Source organism: Diorhabda carinulata, chromosome 6, assembly GCF_026250575.1.
Source record: "Diorhabda carinulata isolate Delta chromosome 6, icDioCari1.1, whole genome shotgun sequence".
NCBI classification, from domain to species: Eukaryota; Metazoa; Arthropoda; class Insecta; order Coleoptera; family Chrysomelidae; genus Diorhabda; species Diorhabda carinulata.
The window spans coordinates 12,221,100-12,247,560 of record NC_079465.1 but is presented as its reverse complement, the minus strand read 5'-3'; the positions used below and the strand labels follow the sequence as shown (position 1 = coordinate 12,247,560).

The following is a 26,461-nucleotide window of genomic DNA, read 5'->3' as shown; positions in this document are numbered from 1 at the left end:
CCGCCAGTATCAAAGATTCATAATATTCTATATAATATATTATATATTACAAGAGATCTAATAATATACAACAACGCAGTCCATTTGTTACTACTGTACAAGTGTTGTGACATCGTATATTTTGTGTTCTTGTGTCAACTTCAAGAACCAAAAGAAGTTGTTTTTAAATGTTCTGTCACAGATATTCTCGTCATAGTTCTTGAAATCATGGAACAATTGTCAGCGCCCCTCACGATTTGGATGTTGTATGGTACGGGCAACATTCGGCGGTACATAAATATCAATAAAATTTATGATACATTGGGAAGCGTCAAATGCTCTGGTTTACCAGCGTTCCACGCATTAACGGGCTGCGATTACAACCCAGCATTTTATCAAAAGGGGAAAAGAAAACCGTGGGCGCTGTACTCAGAAAATGAACAATATCAAAAAGCATTTACATCTTTACAAGATCCACGAAGCGGCAAGTATGAAAATGCTTTTGACACGCTCGAAGATTTTGTCTGCAAAATGTACGCTACAGTAAAAAATGGGGTAAAAATTTGCTCGAATTTCGATGAAGCTCGATTAAAAATATTCTCTTTCGACATATACTACTAACATCGAGCCCACGGACGAGTTCAAACAAAAATTAAAAGACGCTTGCACATTACCACCTTGTAAGCGAGAACACAAGCAGCAATTACTTCGAGCTTCATACATTGGACACATGTGGAAAATTGCCTTTTCTCCAGTGCCCAATGAAACTCTAAATATTCTGAAATTCGGCTGGAAACTCGAAGATGACATGTATTCCTTCCAGTGGTTCGAGGGCAAGGACGTACCTTCAAATATTCAAGAAATAATTGAAGGTATTTTATTTTTTTATTCATACTTTCATAACAAATAGGGGGAAAATACGTCAAACCTCCTAGCGCGGCGCGGGAGCGCTAAATTATGTTGTTTTCAACTCGCGCTGATGGTACGAAAATATACGTAGAAAAAATCCCGTGAGTTGAAAACAATAGAATTTAGCGCTCGCGCGCCGCGCTAGGGAACTTGAGGTATTTCTCCCCATTGATAAAATTGTTCAAATTGATAATTAAAAATCAAATGTTTACTTAATTTTGATAGATCCAGAAGAAACAAATACGGATAATGAATTAGTAAGAACACCTAATTTTGAAGATGTCGAGGATGAAACTGATGACGATGACAGTGATTGTGAATCCGACATTGAAGAAACTACGGAAGATGAATCAGTGTGTAATGATATTGAAAGTATCATTACACACTGATTCATCTTCCATTTTAATACAAGTGAATTAATACAAGTGTATAGTTTTGCAAATAAAAAGTTTTAGGAAGAAAGCCACGTATCAATGTATTGGCAGCGGTTTTTTGTTTATTTAAGTAATTTTTCATCAATAAACATGCATGCCATTTGTTATTGAAGTTTAAAATAATATTTACAGACAATGTACAAAAAGGCATGCAAAAAAAACGGGAAATGTTCCTTATTTTTAAATTTATTAAAAAACTTTTTTTAATTTTATTTTTGCACAATTTTTTATGCCAGGTTGTGTAATACGCATTCCATTTTTCTATCAACTTAAAATAATGTTTTTTTATGAAATATCGAATGGCATGCAAAATAAAGTCAGGGAAATTGCAACAGCGTTTTTTGCAATTTTCATCATGCATGCCATTACTTTACAACTTCCTGTTGTGCATGCCAAATTTGCTAACGTCAATAAATTATAAAAATTGAGTATGGCATGCAGTTTGAAATCACGGAAAAGTCGTATTGAATTTTCACAACATTTTCCTAATATTTCCCACCCTTGCTCATACGAGGGGTGCATGCCAATTTTCATAGAGTATTTTTGAGATGAAAAAAACTAATTTTTTACAACGGCATGCAATTTGTAAACACGGAAATGTGCTATTTTTTTTTTTCATTTCTACGTAACCCTTTGAGCCCCTTCGGCTGTTGCGAATTGCATGCCTTCAATGATTATAGCTTAAATTTGTTCTTTTACATTTTATTACAAAGGCATGCAATATAATGTCCCGGAATAATACTAAAATTCGTTACACAAAGAGAAAACATTTTCTTTATGACGTGCAAGCGCGCAAGGGCTCGTAACCTCTCTATCTTTCATATTTTAGGGTTAGTTATAAAAAAGGCATGCAGGAGAACATGGGAGACCATTTTCTGTCACCATCTCCTGGTCTATTATAATTCCTCGCCTCTTGGTCTATAAGAGAAGATGGAGCATAGCGCAACTGACAAGGCAATCACATATTGAGATCAACAAGAATAGAGAAGAAAAATCCAATAAACAATTATGATCGACGAAAATGAAAGTATAAAATGCCTTAAGCGTTACATATGCAACATTTAGATCCAACAAATCAACGTAAGATTGGATTTAGGAAAAAATCACACAAACAATAGAGCTTTTATTGCAGCAGTTGTTTCAAAATATTTGTGTTGTTATACTAGAGTCGATCTTAAAAGAGACTAATTCATTAGAAAATATCGTAATAAGAATTTGTGTGAGCCTAAATGTTCGGTATGTTACCTATTTTGTTTAATTGAAGATTGGATGTTTTGTCTTGCAATTTAAAAAAAGAATCAAGCGAAATAGAATTGATTTTTCCCCATCTTTATACTGTCCATTTAAAGCACCTATAATAGATGAATATTACTAAATAATGATATTTGAAATTCAAAAATGTAATTAAGCACATTTCAAAACTCATTTTTCTAGAAGAATCTAGCACTCCTTCATTGACCAATCAAGTTTGCAGTTTTTGTAGAGTTTTATCAACTTGTTCTTATTTTGTCTAAAAAAGATTCAGTCTCCATGATACGGATATTCATTTATTCTTGATTTTTTTCTAAATGTGGATACCTTCATTGAAAAGAAATTTTAAAAAGGTTCATTTTGTTACAGATCTTGAAAACATTTCCAGAAAGAAGATGTCGGATATAAATTTGGATTATGATTTTAAAGCTGAGAATTTGATTGCTTGTGGAAGAACGACTAAAGGTAATTCTTCTACTCCTAAAAGAAGCTAATCTTCATTATGATGAGGGGGGTCATATTCTACTTAAATTTTGATACAAATTTTGTTTGCTATTGATGCTATTATTACATGATACAATACTCGTATTGTTAAAAATAACCACTTTAGTGATAAAAACTTATACGATAAGGAAACAAAAATTAAGGTTTTATCATTGATTGATTTGGAAATCTAGTCAGCGTTCTTAAATAGAGCTTGAGACATTTTTTGTTTATGGTACATTCTTGTGAGTGATATCTCTACTATCTATTTATTTACTGCATTATTTAAAACCATATTTCTTAGATCCGAAAGATGACCCTATCTCATAAGTTTTCCAATTCTGATGTTCAGTTAAAGTTGAATCTTTCAACTTATTTCGACCGATTTAAGTATCTGTACCACTTATACGGATGTTTTGTCGTTTGTAGAAATTACGAATTAAAGAACTGTGAGTAAATTAAATAGATGCTAAAAAAATGAGTTTAGCCGCGTATCACAATGTCATTGAGTTATTTCCCGATATCTTGCAACCACCTTTATAATTCACTGAGTAAACAAGCAAATCTAATTTATGCCCTTTTTAGAAGCTATAGAAGAAGTAAGAAACTGGATACTAAGCCTACAGGACGAATATGTACCACGTACATTACAAGATGAAATAATCGTACTCTTCTTATTATCATGTGACAATGATGTGGCTTTGAGTAAAAAAACAATTATAAACTTTTATTCTTTGAAGAAAGATGCACCTGAACTTCATGACAACAGAGATCCGTCACGAAATGATATAAAATTAGCTTTGGAAATCGTGTAAGTGAAAGAAACGGTTTAAATTACAATCTATTGATTTTTCATATATTTGAGTATACTTCACTCTGTTTGGTTCATTGAAATTGTATAAAAATTGGTGTGGGAACAGAAAATTTATTCTGTTGAAAAGCTGTTTGACCATCAAAAACAAATTCTTCACTTATTACCTCAGTCTTGTATCTAAGATGTTGATATAGAATTTAAATAAAGATAAACCCATATATATATATCGGTTTGTAAAAGATTGTTTTTCGCCTTCATAACTGTGTTTTCCTTCATTTTTGGAAGTAATGTGTCTTAAAAATTTCTGATTTACAGCTAAATTGCATTTATTTGGAAAATTATCAAAAACGAAACATATAAACCTATCCTAAAGCTATTTCTTAATAGAAATCTGAGGTAACGCAAAATGTAAACTGAAAATATTATTTTTTAACGTTAGGAAATATCAAACATCAGATAACCCTTCCAAAAGTTATTATAGATGATTTTTTGTAATTTGTCCTAATAAAGAACTTATGCATATATTATGTGTCTCAGATCTTGCTTTGAAAATGTGCTACATTCTCAATATTTTATTATAAACGATCAATTCTGTTCGCTCATGTACAAAACTGCTGCTGTTTTCTTTATTTCCAGGGCTCTCACTGTTGTCATTTATTGTCATGTCCATTTCAGTGGCGATTTTCCACCCACAAGAGCATCTTTTTTCAACCGTTTTGAATAACAGTGAATATTCTTCCTCAAAGAAAATGTTTCGAAGCGTTTGTCAAATGGTGCTAGTAGAAGCCCTAAGTATTCCCCAACATCATGACTGATGTACTGCGTTTACGGAAATCCATTATATTTTTGACGCTCTTTGGTCTCCTTCTTTGAAGAACTTTACATAGATCGTCCATCAAATGGGTTTCATCATAATTAACGATGTTCCCAATGATATATGATATTGACAAGGCTATCAAAATATTCTCCGATCGATACTGTGGGATAAGCCACCTTTATTCGTTCAATATTTTGAGCGAGTTACCCAACTTTTTCTGTTCATAAACCACAGAACCAATCAACCCCTGATATATTATCTGGTCCACTTTTCGCCCTTTCTATCTAAGTATGATTTTGTGAATAACATAAACTCATTTCTGTCATATGTCGATTTTTGCATTTTGAATACTGCCCTCCTTTCTATCTTCTCTGGCATTTTATCATCTATCTTACTTAATTGTTTCCGAAAAATATCAATTGGGTTAAATGAACTTATCTTCATTCTATGAGTATACAGTTAAGCCATATTTTAAAGATACCTTGTACCCTTCGGAAAGTTATTTTAGAAAAGTTTTGGATAAAACAGCATCCCGCTAATGCTTGTATCGATTTTCGGACGGACCAAAGAAAGAAGATGGTACAGCAGTTCAAGAGTTTGACATTCAAGTAGATAAAAATGGCGTCTAAAAATAAAGTAAAAACTCAAGATTGATGGGAACCAGATGTCATTTTCAAAATGATCTGATTAAGCAATTACAAAATATATGTTTCTAAATGTAGGTTATTCGACACAAAATGCCTTTTTGTTGTTAATACGTAGTTTCTAATATTGTTACCACAACTTGACATCAAAGAAGATGTGCAAATTATACTTTTCTGTCCTAAGTAAAAAGTGTGTTTTAAAAATGATCTAACTATTTGAAAGTTTTTTAAAGAAGATAAAAATAAACCTCATATCGCCTAACGATACTATAAGGAATGACTTTGGTGAAATGAATTACTAATAATTTATATAGATAGGTGTATTAAATACCATATTTCACGAGAAAAATATTGAATAGTAATAATATTATTTTTCTACGACCGTGCGTTTTAACCCACTTTCCCGCACGCATTTTAGCTTTGAAAGTGTCACTTTCCCGCACTAGTGCGGGAAAGTAAAATTATGCATATTTTGACCTTATTAGATAGTTTTTTACTTCGGTGGTTATAACTATTGTTACTACAGGTAAATAAATATTCACGAAATAGTCCATCAAATAAAATTTAATCATTTAATAAAATTTTTGTAGCATTTTTAATTTTTTGAAAATATAAAATAAAGAAGATATTTTTCATATAACCTTGTACATTCTTCAAGGGAGTGTCATAGCAACTGCTATCAAACCACCCGGGTTTGATAGCAGTTGCTATGACAACCCAGGAGTGTAATTGTTACTAAAACGTCAAAGTTGTTCAAAACGTCTGGGAAGTGACCGAATAAGTATAATCTTCTTCTAAATTAAACCACATTAAACCAAATAACTCCATTGGACCGGCAATTCTTACTAGTCTACAGAATGCAACAAATTGTGTTTTCAATATTAAGATTTATAATACTTAGTAGTTTTTAGTTAAAGTTTTGTATATTATTATGTTTGTTGGAATATAATAATTTTTGAAAAATGGGTCGTTGTATATACGGTCGTAGAAAAAATAATGTTCCTAACTAATGCGTAAAGTGTCTTTCCGCACTTGACTGCTTGCCCGAACTCCGCTCCGCGTCGTTCGGGACAACTGCAGTTGCGTGCGGGAAAGTATCACTTTCCGCACTTGTTAGGAAAATAACTATTCCCAACGCGAAACAGTAAAGCGGTCAAATTTTTTCGTGTTGATCACTGATAGATCAATTGTCAAGAAGCTGTGTAATTAATAATTGTTTTTTACTTTTTCATTTTAAAATTACCATATTGTAGGAATTCTCAGAAAATATTTCATTTTTATAGACATATGTCGAGCATACCAGTACGAACAAATGACAATTCTGTAATTCATTATTTCCATATACACGATACAAACTACAAAAAGTTTGAACTGATCCCTATACTGAAGTTGACATATATGTTAATCGATATTTCTCAAGAAAAAAATCCTCCAGATGGTCTAATAGCAGTTCTTGATCTAAAAGGGGTAAGTTAGGTCATTTTTTAAATAAAAATCCCTCTGGCAAAAAATAATAGTTTAATTATGTTTATTCATACATTTTTATAACGTCGATAGAAACATTTCCCAATGTCACTGTATAATAATTACTAAATCATTCAAATCATGAAATGAGGAATAATCATTCTACAGGAGAAATATTGATATGTTTAGATAATAATACGAGGATGTATTGTGATATCCAGTTAGCGTAGACCAGTTCCATGCATAAACAAAATATTTCGTTACCATAGCAACGAACAATAACTTATTAGAAGTGTCAGTGTAAAGTTTAACGTCAAAAAAGTAAACCAGAGTTACGCAATAAATTAATAAAAATGTCCACTGAGATTGTGATAATCGAAAAATTGGAGTATCGAACCATCATCAAGTACCTGTATTTAAATGGGTTAAGAGGTAAGCAGATTTACTAAGATATGAGAAAAATTTCTGCAAAATGGATCCCCAAATGTTTGAATGTTGACCAAAAGCGTGTAAGGGTAGAAGCATCGCGTTCGATCTGTGCTCGATTTGAAAACGATGTAGACTTCTTAAACCGAATTGTTACTATGGATGAGACTTGGGTATATTTCTACGATCCAGAAACAAAGCAACAATCGATGGAATGGCGACACTCTGGTTCTCCAAGACCTAAGAAGTTTCGTATCCAAAAATCTGCTGAAAAAGTTCTTGCTTCAGTTTTTTGGGATTGTCATAGAGTAATCATGGTTTATTTTTTGGATAAGGTTAAAACAATAACTGGAAATTACTATTCGACATTACTGACCACTCTATGGGAAAAAATTGAAGAGAAAAGAAGCGGAAAGCTATCCAAAGGTGTTTTGCTTTTGCAGGACCATGCCCTTGCACACAAATCTCATGTTGCCATGCAAAAAATTTGTAATTTGGGGTTTGAATTACTAGAACACCCACCTTATTCACTAGATTTGGCTCCGTCCGACTATCATTTCTTTCCCCGCTCAAAAAAAAGCTTAAAAGGTCGTAAATGTTCCAATGAGGAAGTAATAAAAGCTGGAAAGGTCTGGTTTGCAGAGCAAATCGAAAAATTTTCTTTAAAAGGTCTAGAGACGTTACAGGTTCGCTGTAATAAATGTATCCAATTAAGAGGAGAATACGTTGAGTAATAAAATATTTTGACATTGAAATTTTATTTGGTTCTACAGTAGGCTAAGAATTTTCCAATATATCCTCGTAATGAAAAATACATGAAAATTGAAAAATATCCAACTGTTAACTGTCGAGGTTCTAGGATATTATTACCAACTCGTCCATGATATGGGCCATGAATCCGGTTATAATACAATTCTAAAATTTGGCGATTACACGGAATCGTTTGTTGGAACAGTGACTTTAATGTATGATTTTTATAAACAGCGGCGAGTGGCTTAAGTTATTTCTCAGAACGAAGCTCTTTTTACTTATTTGTTTTTTTTTCTACTTGGAATTCTAGAAATGACCATTCTGATATATATTCGAGGTTATTTAACAGCGAGAGCTACATTTATTTCAAAAGTCTTAATGAACATTACGAAATAGAAAAGTAATCAGTGAATTTAAATAAATTTGAAAAGTAGTTATATAAGTAGTGTAAGTGTTTAAATAAATTAAGGGAGTAAAAGACAGTTTTTAGAAATTCACCACACCGATATAAATAATATCAATAAATAAGAAAAACGTTACAATATGATGATTCAATAAAAATGTTATTATTACAAGAATCCACAGTTTGGTATCATCTACTCGGAAATAAAAAGTTACACCTTGTGTATATATATATATATATATACATATATAAATATATATATATATATATATATATATATATATATATATATATATATATCATCAATTGTGGGCAATTGAAAGAACTCTCAGATTCCTTCAACATTTATTTTTGTCCTTGTCAACAAAAATCTTTTTGGCTTTCAATGGAAGGATAATTATGTAATACAACTACAATTTCCACTATTTCTTATTCAAAAGTAATGTGCTAACCGCTTTGATTTTATCTTTATCTATTATTTGTTTCTCCACTCCACTATTTATTATCTTCACTCCAATAACAAAAGGGATCGCTGCGAAAATACTTTTATTGATTTAGAGTGAGTGAACAAGAAAAAGAAAACAGGAAATTCACACAATAGTTGAAGGGACAGCTGAAGAAAAGAAGGATAACAACACAAATATAGAATTCAGAAGCTGCATGGAAAGAAAAGGTTGAGAGTATGGAATGGTTGGAATAACAAACTGTAATATGATATTAGTAATTGAAGATGCAAACACCAAAGTTGAAAATGAGGAAATGTATAACTATAACGAGAAGGAATTATGAAAGAAATAATGATAATGAATTAAGGCTTAAAATAACTAAACAAACAACAAAGATAGAAAAATAAGGCAATGATATAAAAACCTTCAAAAACCAAAAGAATATAGAAATATAGGAGGTACACAAATAAATGCTAAGAACTAATTTATAAATAGAATGAATACCAAATAGTATTTCAATTATAGAAAAAGTGACAAAGAAAATGTAATTTGAGCAAAATCACGAAAAGGAATGTATTGATGTAGAATATTTGAAAGAAATACGTTTAAGAGAAATTATCTACAAATAATAAACGAAGAGAAATAAGCGAGACAATACACAATAGTGGAAAGTCGCAGCAAAAATATAAGGAAACTAGAAGAAATAATATGAGGCAAATAGAATAGAAACAATAGAAGAAAAATTCAGCAGTCATGAAATATAAGTCTGAGATATAACAACATCTCGACAGCAAACTTAAAATACGCAGAGTTTCTTTGGAAAAAGATCTCTAGAACAATTCAAGGGACTTGGAGGATGGGAAGCCAATCCAAAAAATAATGTGTTTGTAATGTATGCAGAACGTATCTTCAAAATAAAAATACGATTGGAGAACAACAGAAAAAATTTTAACGACGATATAAAACATATACCAACGAACTGACATCAATTTTATGTTGTTTGTAAATTTTTTTGTTTGTTTTTTTCTGAATACCTAAAGGATATTTCAAATGTCGCATAAGTTATACAGATAAATTAGTGGAAATGATAGCAAGACAGATCTAGTTCAATTAGGAGCAAAGCAAAAAGATCCAGTGTCCGCCTTCATATTTAAACTAGATTAAGAGAGTAATACAATCAAACTCTCGACAATAGGAAAGATCCCAAAGTTGTACTGATATGAGGTAAAATTATTATACGCTCTAAACTGGAATAAATAAAAATGACTTGGATAGTTCATCTTCTAGCGGTATCTTTAGGGTCACGAAGATTTATTATATCTACGTATTTATGGATATAATATAAGAAATTGAACCTTTCTTAACATCCTTCATATTTGTGTTAATTTTACGGCGTTTTTTGCCTGTATTTCTCAGGCTCACCGGTACAATCACACATCTAAGCTCGCATTTTATAATAAATCAACAAAACCAATAAATCCCTTACTACATATAGTTTGAAGTTAAATGGATATAATATAGAAGATCCAATCAAACTAATAAATAAATTTTTAGTCATCATAAAATATTTCCAATCTCGAATCCCTGCCCTCCTGCGATTTTTCCGTTTATCTCAGCTACTGATTTAAATGGTTGAAAATATCTCGAAACTGTAAAATGACGATTTGAATATTGTAATTTATAAATTATTTATTTCGGACTAAAATTGAAATATAACCGTTATTTTTAGATTAATTTGATGCATTTTCTTAAAATCAAAGTATGGGTTTTGAAAAAGTATCTACAATTTCTCGAAGAAGGAATGACCATGAAAATTAAGAGTATCCATATTCTGAATTCAGCTTATTTTATTGATAAATTAATGGCAATTGTTAAAAGTATTGTAAAGAACGAATTTCTAAATAAGGTGAGTACGTTATGAAGTAGAGCATAGATTTTATTCTCCTCAAAAAATTATTTGATAGTATATCCAAGGCCTGATGATTAGACACAGAACTGGATAAATCCATTTCAATCTATAATACTTGTAATCATAAAGCTTTCAAGCTGTTAATATTTGGAATAATTTCTTCTCTATTTAATTATACTTTCATCACCCGAAACAAATAAATTACGCTTAAGTAATCTACTGTTAATTCCATGATTATTATTTACGTAAAACTCTTAATAAGGAAATCAAAATATATAGTTTTTTCAAAGGAAGAAGACTAATTAGTTACATGTACATCTAAGTCAATTATAAACTGTGAAAAATTGAGAAAAAAACAAGTTTGCTCTTGTTCTGCGTAATTACGAAGTTGCCAGATATAAATATGTAATTGAGCCTTCTTAATAAGAAATTTTCGATAAAATCTGATTACCAAAACAACGGAGTTTCAATGAAACACTTTTAAACATGTAGTAGAACATATCCCACTATGCGACGTAATGGATGTTAGTTTGCGAAGTAAAAAATATGCATTTAAAAGAATGGTACAATGAAAATGGTATGGTTAATTGATGGTTAATACCAAGAAAATTTATTATTTATCACCAGGTATAATTATCTTTATTTCATTAAAAGTAAGTAGTACTATGATCAATAACGACTAAGAAGTTAACAAGATTCAATATTGTCAGTTAACAACTAAGAAAATATGTTATATAAGATAAAGAGTCAACCTGAACAAAAATCAACATAACTCCTTATAGACGACAAAAAATTCGGAATAAATTTTCAACCTAGGTAGACAAAGAGTTGCAGTGGTTGAAATACAATGAACAAAAACTTTTGAATCAAGCTAGAGGCTATTAAAAAACAAATACTGTTCACAAGTACAATAATACAAGAGGCAGGGAAATCAGACAAGATTAGAATAAGGTGAAAAATTATCAAAATACATTAACACAGCCGGTTTAGACACATTCAAATAATGTAAGTTATTTAATTCGCTAGATAATTATGAACGCTAATACTAAACTCCATAAGATGAAGAAGAAAAATTAATTGTAGAAACGGTGTGGAATTAATGCGCATTAGGAAGTGGGATTGATTGATGTTTGGTTAGTAAGTAATAGTTGATTACCTGTGCTCTACAAAATCATGAATTTGTCCTTTATTTGAACATTATGCTAGGAAAATGATATACAGGGTAAAACTTTCCACTCAATTATTTTTTCAGATACACATTCATCAATCAGACCTAGAACAGGAAGTATTGTTCCAATTAATACCAAAGAAATGCTTGCCAAAGGAATACGGTGGAGATCTCCCATCTAAATACGAATTGCATCAAAAAACAATAGAGCAGTTTAAAAGGAAACAGTATTTTTGGAATGCCGAAGAGCAGTTACGAAAATCAGCTCATAAAGAATAAGGGCTCTATTCATTTAGAAATTCTTCATCACAATATGACTGACTTATTAGATAGATGATATGGTTTGGAGAATAGAATAAACTCGAGCATTTGATTAACAATAAAATTTTATTCAAACTTACAGATTATCATTTTATCTATTATTACAATAGATAGGGTGCTCCGCAGAAGAACCGGCATAGAATAGAGGCGTATAGGGAAGCCCAAAATATAACGATAGGAAGAAATATGTGGTTCAAATTGTCCAATATCCCGATCATGCTGTAAGTGCCGAAGGCTGCAAACATACTACTGCATTCTTATCTTGGAAGAATAAGTAATTTTTATTGGTCGAAATAAACTGTTGGACAAAAATCTTTCTTTTTGGGTTTGCAGGAAAGCTCGTTTTATATACTGATGAGAATGGACTGTTGGAACAAGGGATGAAAGCACCGCACTATTTCTAGTCGCCGACTCAATGAAAGGCTAATAACGCATTTTTTCAATCAAGGCTGACATATCGTCATCACATTTTAATTCACATATATGTACATCTTTCGCTAATCCATAATGTAACACAGTACAATATAAACTGGCTTCTAAAATTTCGTTAATCTGTGCGTTACTCTTGTAAAATACCGTGTTGTATCACACCCAGTGTGTAATCAATTTCGAAGCTTTTAGAGTTATATACCAACGTAGGTACATTCTTTTTCCCTATAATCAAAAAATAAATTTTTTCATCTGTTTCAGCTTTTGCCGTCAAAATTTCTAAAATATCTAAATCTTCTGCCATTATTATCTTTGTCAATTTTTAATTGTCAATAAGGGCTATCTCAGATACTAACTCGTCTGCTTCCCCATCCCATTGGTCGCATTTTATAGAATATTTTTTAAATCCTTGATAAGATATTCTATAAATCTACTCTTATTTTTATTGTTAGATAAAAATTTTTCTTTTGGTGCATTAGAGGACATTTCCTTGTTAAATTCGTAGTCTTTAGAAGCAAGTTTCTACGATCGACCGTTTCTTTCCACAATATTTGTACTTTCTTCGTTGTAAGCATCAAAAACAACAATCACGTTACTACCAAAGTTTGTGTCTATATAAGAATTATTCTCCCAAAAAATTTTGTCATAATTACAATATAAGAAGAAGTTTCTTTACTGAGATTAATATCTACTGGCTGAAATAATGAATATAAAGCTGATTTTTTCTTATTTTTAGTCCTAAATCATGAAACAACGCGATTGGAAATGGTGAGAATCCATTTGAACACGACGCTTTTAGTAGCACTTCTTTTGAAAGGACCTCCTTCTACACTCATTACTTTCATCAATGTTTATTCTATAGTCTGATAGTCTGATAAAAAAGTAAACTTTTTATACTCATCAACATCCATAGTTTCTTTTAATTTTCTCATATCCTGTAAATATAATCTAGAAGACTTTCCTTAATTAAAGTGACCAAGTGCGTTAAAAAAAAGAATCATGAATTTAACGCCTTATAGATATGAATCCCAGTTTTCCATTCTTTCAGCAGATATAATTTTGTTTAACGAAGAAACCATTCAAAAGTTTCTCCTCTTTTTCCAATTTCACAAAGTTTCACTTATTTGTTCAAATTTTGGATTTTTTTAATGACATCAATATTAACTATATTGCTCAAATTGCTCTTCTTTGATAAATTTTTTAAATTCAGCATTTTCTGATTTTAAGTCATTAGATATTAACTACTGAGGCAAAATAATATTGATTGTGCATATGAGGGTCCACCTAACATTTTATCGAATCATCCTTCTGCATATATAATTGAAAAAATTTCTTTAATTCCACTTCCTGCCATGATATACCCAATATATCCGAGATATGACATGATATGGTGAAATCCACCAAGTAGAATGAACAAATGTACATTGTCAAAAACTATTGCTTCACAGATATCGCGAGCCATTATATATAAGAGCCTGATCGAATGTAAAAACCATATAGGTTTTCATACTTTCTTTCAAAACCTTTCACAAGCGAATTGTAATAAAGTTAATAAACTTTTTGACATTTCGGAGTGCTGCAAACGCTTGATTTGCAATAGTTTTTGTAAACTTTGAGCCGGAGTAATAATCTCAATTGAACCAAGATTATGAAATATTCCACGTCCGTCTATTGTGCAAATATTAAAATTACTGCTGCCAGAAACTATTTTCGAAAATCGATTTTTGAAAATTCTTTCGACTTGGCAAACAGCAGAAATTTCATATAGTTTTACTTCTGAATAACTTCAAATGAATCCAAGTTCGTAAGCTATTAGAATCATATATTTTATCCAAATTTTCTGTAAAAAGTTACACCTTTGGCTAGTTGAGGTGGCGATAAAAAACTTCTCAGATCTTAAGCAGATATAATTACATGAGAAGCAGAAGAAATTCTATTGGAGTTCCATCTTTTCTTGTACGGTGTAATTTTCAATTATATTTTCTAAGAATCTAGTCATGTAGTATGGCATATTTTCGTTTATATCGGTAAATATGGCATCACTAACGAGATATTGCTCCATCCGAAAAACTGTATTTCTCATTTTTCGACGTATTAATTCTGAAGCTGCATAAATTAAACTCAATTCTTCTTCTTCAGAAATTATTTTTCACTTTTTGTGATGTTCTTTGAATATATCATATAAATCATTCGGAAAGCACACGTATGTAATGCCTCCTTTACTAGTCGATATAACGACTTGATCATTAAATTTTTCTCTAAGCCGGTTCTTTATAGTATCTTCGTGAGGAATTGTATCAAATTATTCAATAATTCTTATTAATTGAGGAATAGTGAATGGGCACTCTCCACTCGCCAGTATAAAGTTTATATAAATATAATAAATATAAATTTATAAAATTTCTTCCATTCCGTTATCTATTTTATCACTAAATTTAATACGTGGTTTTTTTGTTTTTTGTTTATGTTCATAACTTAGTTTGTTGTAACACTCTTGATGATATTTTGTCTTTACAGCAATTAAATCACTAACACCACTTAAACATTTAAAAACTTCGCGATGTTCATCATCATTTCAAACTGAAAGCATACTTAGCAAACTGTTTTCAAAATCTGAAGATTTAACAATAACTATTTTCTTCCTTTCGTAACTGGCTCTTTTTTCCTATATCTGCCTTGCACCCACATATACAACAATTTTCTATCCAATCAAAAGAATCCTTCAAACCGTCTGCTTCCACCCGCGAACGTCTTAATTTCCTTCTCACGGGATTCACTAGAGCAGTTAGCACACCCTTTCGTTTGGAAGCAGCGATACTCGCAGTATTTGTATACTTACTACGTATTGTATACTGTCACAACATCAGTATCGATTATTGTTGTAAATAATCATCATTCCTCTTGGAAGATGTTTTTTTAAGGTTTCTTTTCCTTTCAAACCTACATTAAAAAGTCTTTCGTCGGAAATTGTTTCGTAAGTCTTACGAAATATTTCGTCTGTACTGCTGCTAGTACTAGCTTTATCCATTTTATTTTAATGTATGTACGTTTTGTAAAGAACTGGTAAATCCTGAAAATGTAATTCGTAAATTCACACAATAAAAACTATAATTATACTTTTTAATTCATAGAAATTCAATCAAAATTATGCATTACTATAATTTTTACATCATCCTCATATAAGTATTTTGAATAGCGTTTTTTGTAAATAACATAATTTATTATAATTACAATTTTAATATTATAAATAATCTGAGAACAAACAAAATATTTTTTGGCTTGTACAGGAATACACATTTTTAACAAACAAAATAACCACTATTCAAAAATCACTAAGAAAAATCCAGTAGAATGTATTTTTTTTTTGGAACAAACGAATTACTAATGTAAAGTATGTATATTCTCTCAGATATACTTACCTGAGTAACGTTCCGACCGCCCGAAAGATGCTAGGTTTTCAAAAATATCACAACTTGTTTAAACTTATTAAAGTATATTATGGAGTGATTACCTCGAATTTTTATATTCATAGAAAGTTCATTACTTTTTTTTTTAAAATTTCATGAAAAATTTTATTTTTGTCATAACTTTCTTAATTTTTATCCAAATGATATGAAATCAAATTCATTGAAATTTTCTTTCAATTTCCTTTAAAAAATGTTTGATATAGTTTTTTATAATATTTAATATTTGATTAGTTTTGAGATCGTAAATAATTATTATTGTTACAGATGCGAGATAAAACTATTATTTCACTTATTTTTGTACTTAGATAACTAAATTTAAATTAAATTTATTTTTTTTGACAGGCTCCAGCTTTATTTGTCACACTCTTGTGTGAGTATATGTAAATTGTATATTTTCAAAAAACCGTCCAAAAATGCTCTTTTTTACACGAAATTTTAATATTTTTAACTTCACTTAACTTGAGAAATAATCGCTTAAACAAATATTTTCATACAATTTTTTTTTCATGGAATTACTTTTTTTATCCATTCCTGCACTTATTTTTGAGATTACAAGAGGAGTTTCCTCTTGTGATTACTTCCTTCCAAGACTCGTAGAATCTCTTTTAGTGCTTTAAGCGAGCGCTTCCCTTTTTTTAACCGTGAAAATGGTGGTGTCGCCTTGGCTACGGTTCCTTGCGCTTCGATGCTCGGTGGAGAATAGTAGTTTAGGGGAGCTATATTTTACACTTAAACCGGTTTTCTAGTTACACTACCTAACGGTGATATAAATTTACATTAAAAATCCGTAATATCGTTACTTTTACGTTTTAAAAATATACTAACTTCGTTAGAAGACTTATTCAGAAAAGAAGAAAAATAAAACGATTAAATGAATTCAGTTACAAATATGATCAAAATCTACATTATTGAATCAATAGAAATTGGGAGACAATCTGATATTAGAATTTTTATGACTAAATCTTATAAGGAATTAACTAGATTGATTAACAGGGTTAAATCACATTATTTCTTTTCATCAATATATGGTCTGGACCAGCTAAATGGAATAAGTTGTAAAATAAATAAATGAGGGCGTGTTGGAAAAAATCATTGAACTTTTCGATTTGTATTTTCAAATGTACAATTTTCAAGAAAGAGTAAATGTAACAGGGTGTGTAATGTATCAGGCTGTGTCATGTAACAGTGGCCAACACCAAAATATTCATTCAAATCAACCCCTCATATATTATCTATTTTCTTAGAAACTTCTAGACTCAATTATAATTTATACATAGAATGTCTTATACCTATCTTCAACTGTTTCGGAAATATTAAGTGTATTCAAATTTTTGAAAAAATTGAAATTGACATTGACATTTTAACAGAAATGTACAAAATAACAAAACTACAAATGATTGACTATGGAAATAACACACGAACACAAATGGAATGGAATGAGAATCCTCACGGGATGAGAGAATACGCAATATCATGAACAAGTGCACAAGTAAATTTTTCAGCTTAAATAGAGATAAATGTTTAGAAATGCTCCAAAATAATGTCGTGCCACCTTTGACAAACCACCTTTGATATCCTGATCCAACAATCCTGCGAATATGATATGGTTTCAGCAAGATGGAGCACCGCCCTTTTACCAAATCAATATCCGGCAGTACCTGAACCAAATTTTTCTAAATCGGTGAGTAGGGATACGCACGATCTTCTGAACTGACCCTATTAGAATTATTTTTGTAGGAATAAGTCAAAGTATTGTATACAAAGCTCAATCCCTTGAAGCTAACTTGATAAATCGAGTTAAGCTTGCTATTAGATCAGTCACGCATGAGGTGTTGTGTAACGTTAGAAGATTATTATATATTTCTATACTAGATTGGCGTGTTTCTTTGTTTTATTCACATTATTTAGAAATTAATAGTGTTACTTATCAAGCTCTTATAATAAATCTGAAAAGACTTAGTATTTCTGAAACTGTTGAGGATAGGTATAGGATATTATACATGATTTGGGTCTATACATTCTGTAAATTGCACAAAATTAATAATATGCCATCAAAGTAAGAAATTTAGTATGGGCCGCTTTCAAATGACCCAGCACGTTCATTTATATATTAACGAATTTATTTCATTTGGCTGTTCCATGTTGAAATATAGAAACGATGAACCACAGATGAACCACATCCCATAGGCAGCCAATTCGAATTCTCGTTTCAGTGTCATCTCTCAGTCCATGAGCAGTGGAGTTGTATCAACAAAAACGATCGTGATTGTTTTACACCAGCAATATTAATATTTTGAAACGACATTGTTGTAAAATATAAGGATATTTTTTCAGACACATTCAAAAAAGTATCACACGATTTTCAAAATACACTATTTCACTGTAAGCAACTAAATGGAGCTCACCTAGCCTTACGGATCTACAAATTTTTAATGTGAACACCATTCAGCACACACCATACGTCAATTTGGGGAAGTCAAATGATAGTTGTAGCACATACAGATGTTCTTAAACTGAGATATGCAGAACTATAACATTCTATCTGCAAAATTCCAGCAATACCATAGTAATGTAGAAGTATTTATTCCGTCAATAATACTACATGGACATATATAATCATCCAATCAAAATTCATAATGTGCGAATGTACAATTTAGAACATATACTCAAATATAATTCCTTATCTCCCAACTTTAAAAGACTATAACTCAGAAACGAGGGGTCGTATGAGAATTTTTGAAGAAAGAAGGCTATAAAACATATTAAACGAAAATGTAGTTCGATCTGACCGGCGCCTGATCGGCAGAAAAGTTATCCTCCAACATGACAACGATCCCAAGCATTCGTCTACGCTGTGCAAGGAATATTTAATATTTGAAAGCATAGAAAAAATACGCCCAACATCAACCCGATTGAGTTGTTGCTGGACAAATTGGACAGGAAAGTCAGAAAGCCTTGTTCTACATCAACATCTTTTGATTATCCGGAAAGAGTTGGGTGGCCAAATAGATGATGATTATTTGTCGAAATTGTTAAGAGAATGCCAAAATTGTGCACCGAAAGAATAAAATTGAAAGGGGGTTAAATCTATTAGTCCATAATTTAAACATGTAATAATTAACGACTGTAGTTTTATTATTACTATATTCTAATCTAAATATGTACTAAAGAATATTAATATCAAAATTGATCGTATTTTTTTTATAGTTGTGTATCACGCAAACTATAGAGTGGGCATAAACTTTTAACTGATAGAGTATATTATCCTTAATAAATATTTTGTGTCATATTATAGGTTTCTATTTGTTTGTAAATTTACCCATTCGTCTGTTTTTGATATGTTCTATGTTTTTTCACAAGTTCTCGTTCTATATTCTTAAACCCTCTAATCTTCATCCCGTCAAATCATATTTTGTATTTAGCTCCAATTACAATTTTATACATTCAGGATTATAACAGAAAATTTGAATGTATCACTTTTCAATAATCACATGCTTTTTAATTCACCGATCCTGTACCTTTACGATCTAAGATTTGAGCATTGATCGTTCAGTTTGGTCTGTCCTCCGTGTTGCTTGCATTCGTCCGCTCCTGAGCCTGTCAGGAAAGACGCTAGCGAGAGTCTGAAACAACATCCCGTGTATTCTTCAGCATTAGATAGAGCCAGGTACTGAGCAATCTTTGTTGGCAATTTTCGAATGTTTTTTATCCCCACGGGTTGTATGCCATATTGTCTAGTGTAATATCGCACAAAAAATTTGTCTTACTTTACAGCAGGAGGTCTAATGTTTCTATACTTTTTGAGAAGGAACAAGATTGATATCAGCAATATATTCTGCAGTGACCACAAATTTGCGAATAACGTGTTTTTTGCTTTCTGCAAATGTAATTTTTAGAAAGATGCCTCCATCAAATACGTCTCTTTCTCGTAGGAACGTCAGTTCAGCCTTCCTGTAGGCTTCGGCGACCTAAAGAACAGATTTATTCAATAATAAATTATGAACATATCGTAAATTGAGTCGTACTTTTGCAAATAGAAATATTTCAACTTCAGCCTCTTTTATAAATCTTCCAACAATCTCCCTCGTAAAAATCTTTTTAGATGATATCCTGCTGACCGTCTCTTCAGCCAAACTCAAAGCATAGTGTACTTCTTGATATCAACATTTTTGCGCAGTAGTCTACTCGTAAAATAGGCTTTATAAAGATGGATGAAAAGACGTGCTGTAATAGAAGCTATGACAAAAATAGATGAGCCTTCTGCTCATTTAACCAATCAACTGCTCCACTTAAACAACCGCAAAATGCAACTGATCACTAGCCTTTCAAACAAGCACAGTCATCTAAGACGCCATCTCCAAACTATAGGCAAAAATGACGATTGAAACTAATTAAAAAATTCTAAAACTAGCAATTGAATATTAACATCCCACATTGTTATTACATTTTACACCTTTGTCGGTTCTTCCAGTACGTACAAAAAAAAATGAGGTTATCCACTTCTTTAATCTACGAGATATTAACTTTCGAAATTATCAGTTTCCCTCATGTTATTGGATATAGCTCAAGACAGGAAACCACCTGATGAAATTATTGTAATTATAGATTTAAAAGGGGTACGTATGCTCTGAACATATTTAAAATCCTAAGTAATTATTTAGTTATATATATTATTATATATTTCTTATGTATTCGGACTACCTTTTCATTTACCTGAAATATTTGGACAAGTACTTATAAGTTTTGGAGATCAACGAGACATTAACTGTTTAGTTCAAGATCTTGTTGACCTAAAACCATTTAAGAATGAAACCCCTTATAATTTTGGTATGTGATGCTAAGATTCTAGGTGCCTCATTATCTCTAAATTAAACGCTTTAGATTTAGACTTAAGGAAAAAACGATTACATCTTATGAACTACGATAATTTAACTTTAAAATCTTTTGTCATCTCAACCACCCTCTAGCATCATACCCACCGAGGTATACACAACATTCTCCTACAAATCGGTCTTACGGAATCGGTGTCCAAATAACAATTATCCAATTCAACATTTTTCACAAACCAAAATTACAACCCGATACAAAGACCCTCACAACCACCACACAATTTTAATCAACCTCCAAATATTCATCCTAACAATGCACAATATAATCGTCCAAATAATTCCCAAGGTTTCAAACCAGAACCAATGGACATTTATTTCTTCAGGAAATACTGTACTTAAATCCCATTCAAGACCCAAATTCACATCTGCGGAACTTTTTAATCAAGCTGTAGATAATTCTTATTCTCATGATCAATTTTATTCGAAAAATCCAAACTATTATGAAAATATCGACAATGCTGAAATAAACAATTATTATACATAGGAAACAGAACATTTTTATGTAGATAATCCGACGAATTCCAACGATTTTTACATAGATGATCACATCACAGAAATATCAAATAATCAGACTCAGGATTTTCATATTCTCATGAGCCCAAGCAAAGTAACTTAATGTATGTTAATGCATTAGAAACAAATCTGCCATTTATAGAAATTCCAGAAATAAATGCAAAATTTTTAGTTGACACAGGAAGCTCAAAATGACATAAATCCGAAACTAGCGTATAAATTTTGAAAGAATTACATATTTAACGAAAAATTTCAAAACTGCCCCATAATATTAGTTATCACGACGAGGTATTATACATTCCATTGTTCAATATTTTTAATTTACAAGTCTCACAAATTTTATCTTTCCAAGTTTTGTGATGGATTTGATGGAAAAATAGGCATAGTTTACGTAAAAAACAATTAAATGCTAGTGTTAACTTTAGTAAAAAGCAAATTATTACTCCTAATACAATTATTCTTTTAATATTTGGTACAGACGCTTATAAAAATATTATATATAAATAAAGTTATTCTCTAATAATATCAGATCGTACTCAAGAAGTTGTAAAATTACCAGTTAATTATAAAAATGGCATTGGAATATTGGATTAAGGAAAGTAAGGTAATGGACTTGAAATACCAAAAGCATTAGTAAATATAGTTAATAATTTTGCAATAACCACAATAATAAATTCAAATGAGAACCCTGTCAAGCTGGATATTCATGAAGCTTTTAAAATTGAATCCTTGAATTTAGAAGCAAATTTTTTAGAGAAAATGGTAACAGAATCAGAAATAAACTTAGGTAATTCCAATGATAATAAATTGAAAGAAAATTTAAAAAATATAAGGCTAGATCATTGCAATAGAGAAGAAAAGCGCGTTAAAAAAACTTTGCTATTGATATAGAGACATTTTTTATTGCGAAGGTACTCCTTTAAGTTTTACCAACGAAATCAAACATAATATTAAGTTAACCAACGATAGTCCAATATACACTAAATCTTATCAGTTCCCGGAAATTCATCGAGAGGAAATGAAAAGATAAATGGAAAAATGTTAAAAAAACGTATTATAGAAGAATCTACTTGACCGTTTTCTGCACTTATTTGGATCGTACCAAAACGATCAGATGCTTCCGGCAAGAAAAAATGGAGAATGGTAATAGATTACCGCAAACTAAATAAAAAAACAATTCAAAACTGTTATCCAATCCCAAAAATAAGCGAGATCATGGACAGACTAGGAAGAGCTAACTATTTTACATCCTTGGATTAAGCTAGTGGCTTCCACCAAATCGAAGTAGACCCCGAAAACGTACCCAAAACTGCCTTTAGCACCCAACAAGGTCACTTTCAATTCAAGAGAATGCCCCATCCACATTTTAAAGCGTAATGGACAACATATTAGGAAGACTGACGAAACCTGTATTGTTTACCTTTACGGTATCCTTATTTACAGTACTTTTCTTCAAGAACACATACAGAGAGTTAAACAAGTATTTAACCGACTGAGAAAATTTAACTACAAATCCAAATTCCTTCAAAAATCTATAGTATACTTAGGTGTAAAACCTAATCCCGAGAAAATTTCTGTAATCAAAAACTTTCCGATTTCCAATAACCAAACCAAAATCAAAAGTTTCCTTGGATTTCTTGGATATTACTGCCATTTCATACCAAATTTTGCCAAACTTACCAAACCCATGACGAAATGTTTGAAAAAGGGAATGCAAATAATTCATAATAAGTAATTCATAGACTCTTTTCAAAATTGTAAAGAAATTCTAGCAAACGACCCTATATTACAATAGCCAGACTTTTCCAAACCTATGATCCTAACAACCGATTATGTAGTAGTAACTATTCCCTTGGAGAAGTATTATCACAAGGTACCGTTGCAAAGGACAAACCTATAGTTTACGCCTCACGAACCCTGAACGATTCAGAAATCAATTACTTTACAATTGAAAAGGAATTACTTGCAATCGTATGGGCCTGCAAACACTTTCAACCCTATTTGTATTGACGACAATTTCACATATATACTGACCATAAACCCCTATAATTATTAATAACAAAGTTCACTAAATTTTAGTATATTCAAATCTTTATCAAAAACTAGATATATCTCTCACGATATATACGAAAATCACAAGATTACGAAAGTTAAAATTCCAGAAAATGACAATAAACGTTTTATATTCGAATTTTTAGTAGATAACACAGATCTTAACAACACATTATATCTTTATTTTAACAAACACAACTTTTATCATGATTTTAATAGAGTTTATTTAAAACATTTCTCTTCAAATCAACCAAGACTTAACAAATACACTAAATTAGTTATCAGATAAAGAAGAACAGATCCTTTTACTCAGAAATTACCACGAAAGCAAAACCACTCACAGGGGAATTCAAGAAACTCGAAAGAATTCAAGAAATTCGAAAAATCAAAAATAAATTACTATTGAAAAATATGGAAAAAAATACTAGTTACATTAATTCTTGCAGAATTTATCAGAAAAATAAATATGCTAGACAAAAACCTTATGTTCCGCTAATGTTAACTGAAACTGCATCAAAACCATTTCAAATTACACACATCGTTTTTGTTTACGATGGAAAATCTTATCTAACCTTAACCGATGCATTCACAAAATTCGCACAAGCAATGCACATTCCATCTAAAACAGCTGTTATCATAAGTAAAGCTCTAATAAAATATTTCACATCGTTCGGAGTACAACAATTAATTGTTTTAGATAAAGGTACAGAATTCAATAAGGATACTATTAAAGAACTTTTAGCATTACACAAAATTATTATACATTTCACCTCAACTGGTCATCATGAGTCCAACTCTATAGCCGAAAGAGTTCATTCAACCTTCATTGAATATCTTAGAATACTACGAGAATTTTATCCCGACGAAGATGATTTATTGGATTACGCAATAATAGGTTACACAATAATTCTACAAACAGTTCTACAAGCTTCATCCCTTTTGAACTTACCTTTGATCATTCGGATTCTAAAAACCCAAACGAAATTTTTATACCCCAAACTTTCTATAATGACTATGTAGATAATCATCGAACAAAATTACATGTTTGTAAAGATGTGCAAGAAAAATTAAAAGAAAACAAAGAAAAAATTTTACAAAAACGAAGTACTAACGGTTACTTGAATAGTGAATTCAAAATTGGTCAAATCGTATACAAGCATAATCCCAAAAAACGAAATTAAAAGATAAACGTTTCCCAGGTCCTTTCGAAATTACTCAAATACTTGACAGAGATCATATTGAAATTCCTGGACAATTACTCAAACCTACAAAACTTAAAACACACAAAGAAATTATTCACATAAATGAACTAAAAAAAACCTCCCATTTCAGTTTCCTCTTTTTACCGCCGAAGGAACATTAGATGCCCCCAAATTCCATAACCTAAACAATAACCCTGGCCTCCTTCCCTTGCGACTAGGCATAGCACATATACAAACAGACTTTTGGACTTTCATATATATTTAAGACATTACAAATATAACCGACCACTTTTTAAATTTAAGGGAAATTAAAAGCTACATTATTTTTATATTAGAAGTACCGATTGTAGAATTTCTTGAATATAAATACTATCATCTTTACCTCTTACGTACACCTTCAAACCAAAATTTTAAAATCATAATACCCCAATCTAAATTTCTCCTTTTAAATGTGCAAAACTATGCCCCTACGAACTCTAAGTGTCAAGAGATAATTAAAGAAGAATTTATCTGCCGAGGATTACAAAGAAGAGCAATGTCAAGTAACTCTCCTTGCGAAGTCCAGTTATTGAAATACTCTCAATTTACATACTTATAATTGCCGATATATCCCATCTACCATTAGAGAAGTTAAAATTCAGAAATTAGAAACCGACCATTGGATTGTGATTACCCCGTATAGTGTTATAGTCAAACAAAACTACAATAAAGACTTTACAAACTTTCCTGTGAACGGTAGTTATCTAATCGAACTTAATAACGAATGTGACATTTTAATGGAGAATTTTTATCTAAAAACTTTTAAATCTAGAGTGCCTGAATATAAAAGCATTGATATACCCAAATTAAATATTCATACAAAAAATTTTACCCCAGATAGTGTTAACCTGAGCATTTGGATTAAATCGATCTCAACGAAATGAACAATGTCGTGATTGCTATTCAAGAAGATAAAACGTCAGCTGAGAAGATAAACTCGTTACCTATACATTTTCAAAGTATAAATTTTTATTCAATTTTATTATATCTTTAGTTACAGCCTGCGTTATATACCTAATAATTAAAACAATAAGAAAGAAGAATCAACCCGAACAGGAAACCGCAAGTGAAGAAGATTTGAACGATTTGAAAAATTTTCTTCTCATGCCGAACTCTGGTCTATCCCCATAGTTCTCTCTTAGGACGGAGGAGTTACATTAATGAACATTGTCTGTTAAGCTTTATTGCATAACGCCGTCAAGGTACTTTGTAAAGCATATAAATTTTGAAAAATTGTAATAGTATTAGATTCTGTTTTGTCAATGTATTGAATAAACGTTTCTCAACATGTAATCCGTTTTTTAAAAACGCCTTCTCAAAGTTTAGTAACGTAATTCGCCACTTTATTGAGTCGATTTAAGTAAGATTTAAAAAGAAAAAGTTTTGACTTTAAGTAACTATTTCTCAAGTTTTGACTTTAAAAAATGTCTACAAAAATGATCTAACAAATTTCTTTTGTTGTGATCTCGATAAATATTATTGGAAAATATCAAAATATTGCTTCTCTTGAATACGTAGATATAATCTTGCTGAAACTTCTATTATTGTTCTTTTAATTGATATTAAGTTGGAGAATAGTATTCTGGAACAGTTTATTTTTTTAAGTAATGTTAATGTTTAGAAGGCGTTTTTACCTTGTTCTTTTAAATTCC

The 26,461-nt window shown here is 30.9% G+C and overlaps 1 protein-coding gene across 1 annotated transcript in view; it reads left to right on the top strand.

The window, feature by feature from the left end:
* The window catches only part of LOC130894976 (alpha-tocopherol transfer protein-like), a 60,538-nt gene extending 48,245 nt beyond the window's left edge, over positions 1-12,293 (top strand). Inside the window, exons 2-6 of the mRNA XM_057802055.1 lie at positions 2,943-3,038; positions 3,642-3,867; positions 6,615-6,798; positions 10,550-10,726; positions 11,982-12,293. Of these exons, the coding sequence (XP_057658038.1) occupies positions 2,969-3,038; positions 3,642-3,867; positions 6,615-6,798; positions 10,550-10,726; positions 11,982-12,176 (852 nt within the window). The 5' untranslated portion in view covers positions 2,943-2,968 and the 3' untranslated portion in view covers positions 12,177-12,293. The remainder of the gene's footprint in view (positions 1-2,942; positions 3,039-3,641; positions 3,868-6,614; positions 6,799-10,549; positions 10,727-11,981) is intronic.
* The last annotated feature ends 14,168 nt before the right edge of the window (positions 12,294-26,461 follow it).